Source organism: Cornus florida, unplaced genomic scaffold (genome assembly GCF_030987335.1).
Source record: "Cornus florida cultivar Cherokee Brave unplaced genomic scaffold, ASM3098733v1 CherokeeBrave_3.0.0_Hap2_Chr04, whole genome shotgun sequence".
In the NCBI taxonomy this organism is placed as follows: Eukaryota; Viridiplantae; Streptophyta; class Magnoliopsida; order Cornales; family Cornaceae; genus Cornus; species Cornus florida.
This window is the reverse complement of record NW_026775574.1, coordinates 21667956-21679247: the sequence shown is the minus strand read 5'-3', so window position 1 is coordinate 21679247 and position 11292 is coordinate 21667956. Positions and strand designations below refer to the sequence as shown.

Here is an 11292-nt window from a genome sequence, read left to right as displayed (position 1 = left end):
TGTGTGATCGAACACATGAGGGGGACATTTAAGGGCGTGCAACCCTCCAAGGGACCCACCTCACATATTGGGCATTGTTTTCTTAGCTGTTACCATCCATCAACCTCTTCATAGTTGTTCTTCGGCGGACCCTTTTGTCGCTGCTATTCACTAATAAAATGTCAAATACAAGTACCACTCAACCAATCTGGTAGGACAGCTACCCCACTTTGTACCCATCTTGTTCATATCAATATGGGAGTCCCATCAATTCATACACACCACAATACCACATGCTTTCCTAGTCTTCTGTCTCCATCTGTGTGTGTACATATATATATATATATATATATATATATATATTAAATAAATTTTTTAAGCATATTACTCTATTAAAATTATTATAAAATATTTTAGAGACTTTTAAAATCTGTTTGTTATACGTTTTGTTTTTGATATTTTTATTTTTAAACAATATTATAATAGTGGATTGTGAAAATAACGTATTTGTTAAAAATTATTTTGTTTTATAGAGTGTCGAAACATTTTATCAATAGTGATCAAAAATTAAAATATCAATTTGATATTTTTATAACACTTGATATTGTAGTGATTAAATTTTTATTATATTTTTCAATAAATGATATTACCAAAAATACTTCTGATTATTTTTCAAAGAACTCCATAATAAAATATTTATTTTATTTCAAATTAAAACAAGTTACCAAAAACAAAATGGTAACAAGCCTTCAAAAAAGTGTTTTGAATGTAAGTTTTGTCAAAGTCCACTTTACGAAAAAGTGCTGGGACGAAGTAAGACATTTTCAACATTTCTCTGCTTGATTATGCGACCAAATTTAAGTTTTGTTAAGTCCACTTTTACGGAATGTTATACTTTTGGAGGAAAAATTATGATTATTAAAAATTGTCAAACAAATGAATTATTATTATTATTTTATGTTTGGATCTTTTCTTTTTGTAGGAAATGGAGCCAAAGAATCACATTTATTTTTATTTTTTTTTTAAATTTTAAGTAAATTTGTACATCCACTATATTTTGTCCGTATCAAGGTTGAATAGTCAACTCTCCTTTGATGAGAAGAGCTTATATCATTAGCGCTCGGTAGTGTTATGTATGAAAATTCAGTTTGCGCATTCAATCATCGAAGAATATCACAATTTTACCGAATTTTTATACGATATTAATAATTTTTAGATATTATGAAATTTGGAGAATTATAGAGATTAATGTGCTCCAAAGTTGTATTATAGTGATTCAAAATTACACGATTATCTTTGTTTGTGCAAGTATAGCCATTGAGTACAAGTTGTGGACTTTGATTAATTGTTTAGAAACCTTATCTGAAAATGTAATGTCATAAATGTAAATCTCTTATTAGAATTCAAGATCATTGAATGCTAAACTATTTTAAAAACAGCATTCTTTATAGTTTTTTTTTACTTTAATGGTCAAGATCACATAATTACAAGTCATAAAGGCTTCATTGTTGGCTTGGATGTAGATACAAATGTATATAGATATATATATAGACTTTTACTTTAATGGTCAAAATCACATAATTACAAGTCATAAAGAGTTAATTGTTTGGCTTGGATGTAGATCCAAATATATGTATATATATATAGACTTGCCGGCAATATATTAAAGTTTCTTTTTCTTTTCTTTTAAGGTTTTGGATCTTGGTAGTTGAAGACTTTTATGGATCCATTATGATCCATTTACTTTCTTGTCAAATCTTTCAAACCCCAAAAACCAAGATTGACACATTGTACAAAAATTTAGTATAAAATTGAGTAAAATAGGGTTAACTTCAATCCTATAATAAAAAGCCAGAGTGATGGATGTGTTGAACAAATTCTCAAGCGGTGTTAAAATTGTCTTGTACTCCAAACCTATCCAATATATAAGGTTTAAATTATTATTTTTTTATTGCCCTATTCCAAAATTTGTCTTATCATCCATATTGAGAAAAAGCTAGCTTTAGACAGAGAAACAATTTTGTGTTTTTAAATATTGTTTTATATACCATGTCATTACTTAAAATTACAAAAATAGGGATATCACTTATTTGATAATAAACAATATTTTACAAGTCGAAAATGTAACTAATTTTACAATATTTAGTAGATGATTGATAAGTATCTTATGGTGAAGTTATATGATTTAATTTTTTGACGTTATCAAATGTTGTATTGTTCAGTGGTATCTCTATAACAATTGTGAGTGTTTGAGTTTGAGTTCAAATTTGATAAATGGAGTGTGTGAGTTTCTTGATTTTTTTTTTTTTTTTTTTCCATTTGCATTAATTAGTAGTAATTTTTATTGATAAATTTGATAGTGAATCACATTTTGCATTGGAAATAATTCTTTACCCACCAATTTGCAAGCAACATGTTAATTTTAAAGAGATAACTTAATGACAGGTGCGGTACTACCCAACAAAAGGGCGTGTATTGTTTAGGACCTTTAGCTCGCGTTCAAAACCTATCAGCTCGAGGATGGAAAGTTCAAATTTATTCACCATTCCTTTTAAAAGGTATACTAGACCACAAGGTACCTAGTTCTTGACCACTTTGTAGGAGGCCAGAAAATTTTTTCTGTACCAATTTGTACTTTTAATAAACTATATATTGTCACATATATTTTTTTCGTCTCAAAATAGTTAGACATTTTAAAAATTACGACTCATAAAATTAGGTCATATTATGCGTGTATGTAACTGATAGGGGATCCCAATCATATATAATTAGAGCAATAAAGTTTTTCAAAGAAACTAACCACCAAGAGAAAAATATATAAATAAATAAAAATCTAAAATTGATGGAGACAAGTAGAGTAGGCCCACAACTATTTCGGCCTAAACAACAAGGTTTGTTACACGATGGAGAGGATTTGATTTGCACAAAGCTAATTGCCAAAAACATTGTAATCAACCCACCATAAGCTGGACCCCACCGTAATTGTAAAACTCCAAACACAATGCAGCATTAGATTGCGGGGCCCACTTTGATAGCACGTTTAAATACCGTCAGATCTCACGAGCCCATCAGGCCAGACTCCCACACGTTCGCTCCAAAACTGCCCAGTATTTCGCCACGTGGCGATCATACACACACAAAAAAGTGGGTCCCACCGTTTTCCTGGAGGGAAGATGCCTTACGCAGGCAACTGCCGTCAGGTTCATTATGTGTTTAGCGTTATTATTGACCTCTTTCCCTCTCTCTCTGTTTCTGGCTTTTCTTATAGCTTAGCTCTGAAAATCATATCAAACCAAATACTATAGATACAGATATAAAGATATAGATATAGAGAGAGAGAAAGTTGGTGCGTATATAGAGTGAGAAAATAAACAAAAAGTGAAAACAACGAGGGGGTTAGGTCGCAGTTATCTTCTCCTCACGCATGGATCTCCTTCTCTTCTCTGCTCTTTCTCTCTCTAGACGGTAACGATCACTGTGGACGTTTCTGATTGAAGAGCGAGGAAGATTCGTGGGAGGTTCTGCCTCCTCTCTTTCTCTATATATATCTACATAATATATATATATATATTGATTTTCTCTCTCGAGCTATGGGAGCTTGCGTATCGACGCCGGAAAGTTGTGTGGGAGGTCGATCGAGTTCGTCGAAGAGGAAGTGTCGCAAGCGAAGGAAAGCAATCAAGCAGCGAGTTTCGTCTCGTTTGTCTGATCGATCGTTGGACAAGGTCCACAAGTCGGCCCCTTCGGATCGCTCCCATAACAATCCCACTTTTCATGGTCCTTTCTCTGCCTCTATCTCTCTGCATACACATATATATAATAATGATTTTGAGACTGCAATTTGAAATTGATTTTTGAATTTGAACTGTGATTAATGGAGTTTATGGTTTGGATTGTGAGAGAAAGATGGGAATTTGGACTAAGCTAAGCTAGCTGCATTGTGTGAAGCTGGTACTCTCTTAACATAAAGATGTACAGCTTTGGATTTGGGAGGGATTCTTATAAGAACTAGTACTTTTTGGTTTCAACATTCAAATCATTACATGATCATTGACCTTGAAATTTTTTGAGAATTGCCTGACAATTTGGTGGTCCTTTCTTTTTCATAATTCATGAAATTAGAATGTTCAGGGTAAGTTTGTAGAGTATTTCAAATATTTTCTATAGAGATTGACTGATTTGATTTTGGTTCTGTATTTTTCTGTTAGATGAGCTGATGGTGTCTAATTTAAATAGACGTGGATGCAGCTCTTTAGTTGATTTATTAGCTATCAAAGACTAATAAGTTGATCACATCTCAAATTGGAGGTTTTGGAGGGTCCTCTCAAGGCTTGTTGGTGAGCCAAGGACTGAAAACTGTACTTTGTGGAAATTACTATAGGAGTCCCAATTCCCTGTTCATAGCCGTGGGAGATGCCTCTCATTTTGTACAATTGCATCTGGGTTCAAAACTTGGTGTGCTTTGTAGAAAACAACATGAGTGCCTTGTTTGAAGATTGATAGTGTTCAAGATCTTGTAGTTTGGAGAAGGGATGGGGACTTGTAATATATATATATATATATGTATGTATATATATGTAGTTTTCAGGACTCTTAGATAGAGCGGAATGGCGAAATATAATTTATTTAGATGATTCCAACTAGTTCGAAAAGGCTTCAATGAGTAAAAGAATGGCGACTCTAGTTTGATAAATTAGATGTCTAGGCAACGATATAAGACCATCTAATTTGGCATTAGACATGGTAAAAGTAGCTTCCAAATATATCGGAGTTTAATGGGATGATGTTTTATGTATGGAAAACTATAGCTGGTTGATAAATTAGTGATGCATTACCACAGAATATCCTATGTTGTAAATAGCATTCTCTAATTTTACTGAAGTTTCTAATTGCGCTTATTGGGTCCGCAAAGAACTTAGGGGCAGTAAACACTAGAAGGTGGATTATACATGTAAATTGGTGGTTAGGGAAACTTCACTCAAAATTATGAGCTTAGTTACACAGATAGCTACCATGCAGGTGTTCACAGTGAGGATTTTACATAATTAGGGCGGTGATTGATTGCTGCATTTGGTGCCTTGGAAATATAGTTTTGGTAAACTTCTTAAGGGTGCTACAAAGACATCCTTTTGTGGCCTGCTTTCAAGTTCTTAAGAAGTTAAAAGTCATGTAAAGTTGAGATATTTTGGATCAGGAATACAGAATTTTAGTTTTTTCCTTGTTCCATAGAAAACAAGCTTCATGTGTGTATTTTCCTTGAATACATCTATTATGTACAATCCTTCCCAGTTCATACCACCCCAGTGTTGTTAAATGCCCGCCTAGGCTCCAGGCGCAACACTTGCACCTGTTGTGTGCCCAGGTGTGCCTTTGACAAGATTTGCGCCTTGAATATGGAATATGAATATGTTTTAATAGTAATTTAATTTTTCAATAGTGCACCTTGCCTTGCGCCTAGGCTCCAAAGGACCTCTAGCACCTTAGTGCGCCTTGGGCCTTTGATAACAGTGTACCACCCGGACGCTGTTTCTGGCTATTGAACAAGCAGAAAAGTCAAGATCATGGCTAGGTAGAGAAACAAAAAATTCTAAAGGCTTCCTTTACAATTTTTTTATTTCAGTATTTTTCTAATTCTGGTTTCTGTTAAATACTGTATCATTCTTTCAACATGTGTCAAATTGAAATATCCTTGAGATAGTAATCTGCCGCTCTAGTAGCTTCAAATGCTGCTTTCCTGATTTCTGTCACGATGTGATAACACTGACAGGAAGTATTGAGGAGGCATGGTTTGATTCTGCTGCTATACTTGACTCTGACTGTGATGAAGATTTTGAAAGTGTCCAGGATGGTAAAAATAAGGAAAATTTAGTTTTAATCGTATATTTAAACTTCATGTTTCTTTCGACCTTCTGATTGACCAGTTATGTTGATTTTGAGCTATGGATATGTTTTCTGTTCTCAGATGTGCTGTCCCAAAATGGATTTGAAGGTTCATCTGTATCAGGTATTGGTTCTCTAAGATGGTAATAACAGAGACAATATTTTCAATAACCTATGCACCTCTTCAACTGATCAACTACATCGACCAGGGTACTTAACAGCAGGAAATTCTGCACGCAACTCTCTCAGTGAGGTTGTTAAAAGTTCAATCCATTCAGATGATGTTGATTCCAAATCAAAATCTGAAGGACCTCCAAATGAAGCAAAGCAACCTGTTTTCCTTGATGAAATCTCCTCCTCTGTGGATGAAAATGGTGGCAGGGAGGAAGGAGTAATGGAAAATTGTGGAATTCTTCCAAACAACTGTTTGCCTTGTCTTGCTTCTACTATCCCTTCAGTTGAGAAGAGAAGATCACTAAGCTCTAGTCCACCAAACTCAAGAAAAAAGGGTGCATCAAGACTTTCCTTCAAATGGAGGGATGGACATCCTAGTGCCACTATGTGTGAGTACCATTACTGCTAATTTTTTTATTTTTTTTTAGTCACTTGAATACAAGCAAACATACATAAAAATCATGTGTATATAGTTACCACTATTGGTAGAATTGTTGTTACTACTTCTCTTTGTTCTCTTCTCATGTGCTATTAAATTATTTACATTTCCATCCTTTAAGTTTAACAGAAGGCCTGGTGTATTATTCTGTCTTTTTTTCATATTAATTGTAAGAAAACCTCTCTATGTTGGCATCACATTCTGGGGTTTGGTGTCCCTTAGTTACTTGCTTGATTCCCAAGTCCAGTAAATACCTCAATTTGCTCATTTGGTCCCAAGGTAATTGTAGGCCATGAGTTGTTAACTGGTTCCACTCTAGATTTAACCCACTTGCGCAGTCAAAATTTAATAACAATACGACATGGGGTCTTATAACAATTAGGATGACATTATTGGTTGTTCAAAGAGAAAGTATTGGATACATATAAAAAAAAAAAGGGAAAAGAGAGAAAGATATCTTGCCAATAAGGATATTACTTTACCTGTTCACCTAGTAATTTGATTTATTTAGGTTTCTTTCATGTTCTTTGGTAGATAATGGTAACCATTACTTTAAGGTTACTTTCATATTAACTAGAGAATACAAGCATTTCAGAAAATGGAAAGTGTTGTGAGTGATACCCTGTGCTCTGCTGACTTCTGCTAAGAAGCTTAAGATAGAATTTTGAGTTGGTCACTGTGGTATGGGGCTTAGAAATGATTGTTTTGTGAGAATTTTACTTTAGATAAATTGTCTATGTGCAACTATTATTATTATTTTTGGCTGTGTTTGTTAACTGAATATTTAATAAAAAGATCTATCTAAATCATCATTATCATCCTTGCCTTAATCTCGCATGACTGGGGTTGGCCACATGAATTCTCTTCTTTCATTATTTTCTATTACAAGTCAAAATCCTATCTAGTAAATACAAAAAATTGTTCGTCATAGTTTCTCTTGCAACTTCAATCCTTTTTAAAATATTTATGCACATCCTTTTATATTCCCCAAAAAAAGAAAAAAGAAAAAAGAAAAAAGAAAAAAGGGAAGAAAGACGAAAAAATATGAGAATGAAAGAAAAAGGACGTGCTGAGAGGTTGGTCCTTTGAAGTTATAAATTGAATGCAATTTGTTTTTAAGTTTGTTGAGAACATATAAAAGTTACTAACCAAGACTTTTTCTTGTTTTTCCCAGTTTCTGCAAAGGAACTTCTGGAAAGACCAATAGCAGGTTCTCAAGTACCTTTTTGCCCCATAGAAAAGAAAATGATGGATTGCTGGTCAAATATTGAACCGAATACTTTCAGAGTTCGGGGAGAGAATTATTTTAGGTAAGAGTACAGTTATCAGATGATTCATGAATACATGCATGCATATATATTCCTATATATATATATGCATACATATATATGTAGGTGTGTATGTGTGTGTGTGTACACATGTATATGACACCTATTTAGAAGTTGCACAGGACTCTGTAGTTAAGACTCACATTGGTGGTCTTTTTCTAACATTTGAAATATTCATATTTCATTTTGTGATTAATTTTTTCTTTTGCAGGGATAAAAAGAAGGAATTTGCTTCTAATCATGCAGCATATTATCCTTTTGGTGTTGACGTATTCCTATCTCAGAGGAAAATTGATCACATAGCTCGGTTGGTGGAACTCCCAATTATTAATTCATCCGGGCAGCTTCCACCCATTCTTGTCGTAAATGTTCAGGTATATTTCCTCTTAATTGTAGCAAATTTCACTTGTAATCATATTTCAATTTATTGTAGTTAAAAAATGTAAAGAAAATTTCAAATTCTGGAAGATATCACCTTGCTGAACATTTGCTACACTTGACATAGAACTTCAATCTCTTTAATCACAGATATCACACTGAATACTTCAATCGCATACCTGCAATGCAATGGAAAATTTTAAAATAGTACACTATCTTCTCATCCATTAGTTTGCGATAAATTTGTTTCATTCATATACGGTTTTGGATTTGTAATATCTTTGGTAAAATAATTAGAGATTGCAATCCTACGGAGGGATGCAGAAGCACAATAGAAAATTTCCTTAATGCTTTATTTGGCGCAGCCAGCAAATTAATTTTCACCATTCATTTCTGTCGAAGGCTGTCTTCTCTCATGTCATAAGCTAGTGTGATACTGCACAGCCTTGGCCACGCTTTTGTGGTCCCTTGGCCTTTTAGCGCCTTTAAATTCAATCCTGTGACTGATTTATTGGTGACAAAAACCATCTCCAGGTGACTCAATAATTAATATTTTCCTTAAAAAACACTACTTTCACATTAAATACAGTGATCTCTAGTTCATTTTCCCCATCTTGCTACTCAATAATCAATGTCTTGCTTTACTATCCGGTTATCTAAAGAATGTTTATTGAATGGCGGCATTCTATATCATATTGTATATCTATCATATATATATATTTTTCCCCAGTAAGTTAAACTGTATGGCTATCATATTGTTGTATATTAAATTACTTTCCTGTACATGAGACTTACAGAACTTTAAAAATATGAGTTTGAATTTTAAACAAATTACCAATGGACTGGGATCATATTGTTCTTGTTCTTCTTATTGACCCCCTCTCTTTTGATACTGTCATTTTTTTTTTTCCTTTTTGTGAGTTCTACAGATTCCACTGTATCCACCCACTATTTTCCAGAATGAAACTGATGGGGAAGGAATGAGTATTGTTTTGTACTTTAAGCTATCTGAAAGTTACTTAAAGGAAGTTCCATCCAATTTTCAAGAACATATCAGGGTAAGATGGACCAACTATTGTTCGACATTTGGATCATCTTCTTCCTCTTTTCTTTACCTGGTGGTTCGCTCATGTCACTTTAATGATTTTCCTAGCAATTTTGCTATGATGAGAAGCTCTGTGATTCTTTTTTTTTGTTTTTTTTTTCCCTAGTTGGTACTCACACACTTGTCTCTTTTGAGATTTAAACCTCTGACCTCCTTTTGGGAGGTAAGAGGCTGATACCGCTAGGCCACTGGCCCGTTGGTAGCTTTGTGATTCTTTGCATAATATATTCTTGTTGTAAGAGTAAATTCCTTTCATTCTCATTATTTAGTATGAATTTAGGTAGTATACAGTTAGTTCATTTTGTATTTAATCTTATATGTATCCTTTGATCTGTGATATTCTGCTGATTACTTCATATTAATTCAACTTTTTGGAACAGAGGTTAGTTGATAATGAAGTAGAAAAGGTCAAAGGATTTCCAGTAGATACAATTGCTCCTTTCCGGGAAAGATTGAAGATATTGGGCCGTGTAGCGAATGTGGATGACCTTCCATTAAGTGCACCAGAAAGGAAGCTTATGCATGCTTACAACGAAAAACCCGTTCTTTCACGACCTCAACATGAATTCTACTTGGTAAGTTCATACGGTTTAATAAGCATTTTTTTCTTTTAACTTTTTTGGTTTAATATAAAATACAGTGGAAGGTATCCGGATGTCTCCTAGAATTGGAATTAATCAATAGTTCATTCTTCATCTGTATATATATTTTTTTCATTTTTTTTGCTATGAGGTTGCGAGGTCTAAATAGGGTTTTATCCCCAGTTGAGAGGTGCTAATGCTGTTTGCAACATCATAGTGGATGTATGTGTAGTTACTAGCTACATCTGTGCTTGTGCGGGGTTATGTTTTTGTTGAGTAACAGAGTGTTGCAAATTTTTGTAGTATATGCTTAATTATTGCTACTTATGACTTCCTTTTGGTTGAGCAACAAGCAAGTTGAAATGACCATTTGGTTTGCTATATATCAACAATTCTGGAAAAATTTGGAATGTAGTGTTTTTCATGCTTCCATTCTCAGCCATGATTCCGTGAACTTTTTACAGGGAGAAAACTATTTCGAGATTGATGTGGATATGCACCGATTTAGTTACATCTCTAGGAAAGGGTTTGAAGCATTCCTGGATAGACTAAAGCACTGCATTTTGGATGTTGGACTTACAATTCAGGCAAGTTCTTCCAATACCCACCAAGTTTGAGTGGCAACCCTATCTTAAACTTTCCCATTCTTCATTTTAATTTTTTTTTTCCCTGATTTTTGCTTTTTTATATTGCATGCTATTATTAATATTACCTTTCGTTTCCGTTATAAACCAGGGGAACAAAGCTGAAGAGTTGCCAGAGCAGATATTATGTTGTATACGGTTAAATGGAATTGACTACATGAATTATCAGAAACTGGGTTACAGTCAACAGTCCATTTAAATTGTGCACATACACTGTAAGGCTCAAGATTAATATATTAAATAAAAATATATTTTTTCTATAGAAAACTTCGTGGCACTCTTTTTTTCTAGTTCTTTGACTTTCGTTTGTGCGAAGTGTGTGCATATGTACTTGTGTGTCGCGCACATATTTAACTGATTTTTGCAGGCAGTCCTAGCACAGATAGATTCTTTGGTATGCATTCCACTTGAATAAATATTTTCGAACAATACTGTTTCCTGCAATGCTTCTCCTACCACAGATAGATTCTTGGTGTGGTGTTTGAAGTGTAATTTGGTACTTAATAAAGTATTGTAACGGCACAGTTTCTAAAGTATTGTAACTCAGAATTCTCAAAGTAGACGTCTCTTTTGGAACGGGACGGATGGAATAACATAAATCATGTATAAAAATTACTGAAAGTTTACAAGTAATTGTATGAAAGTATCTCATTATTAAATACTCTATTCTTTGCTTTGAATGAAGGGAAGAAAGAATATGAAGAGATGATAAAGGTTAAAAGAATAAAAAAGAGAACATGTAGTGAAAAAAATCAAAGACATGTTTAGTTCAGTTTTGCCAAAG

General features: G+C 33.7%; 1 protein-coding gene across 2 annotated transcripts; it reads left to right on the top strand.

The window, feature by feature from the left end:
• Window positions 1-3179: 3179 nt before the first annotated feature.
• Window positions 3180-10775, top strand: LOC132302957 (uncharacterized). 2 transcript variants are annotated; one of them, XM_059799971.1, is made up of 10 exons: window positions 3180-3756; window positions 5747-5827; window positions 5942-5983; window positions 6069-6422; window positions 7647-7782; window positions 8012-8174; window positions 9108-9236; window positions 9664-9858; window positions 10329-10451; window positions 10600-10775. In XM_059799971.1, the coding sequence occupies exons 1-10, from the start codon at window positions 3570-3572 to the stop codon at window positions 10705-10707; spliced, it is 1518 nt and encodes a 505-aa protein (XP_059655954.1). In that variant the 5' UTR covers window positions 3180-3569; the 3' UTR covers window positions 10708-10775. The 2 variants fall into 2 exon arrangements, with proteins under 2 accessions (XP_059655954.1, XP_059655955.1); XM_059799972.1 differs by lacking the exon at window positions 5747-5827.
• Window positions 10776-11292: the final 517 nt, after the last annotated feature.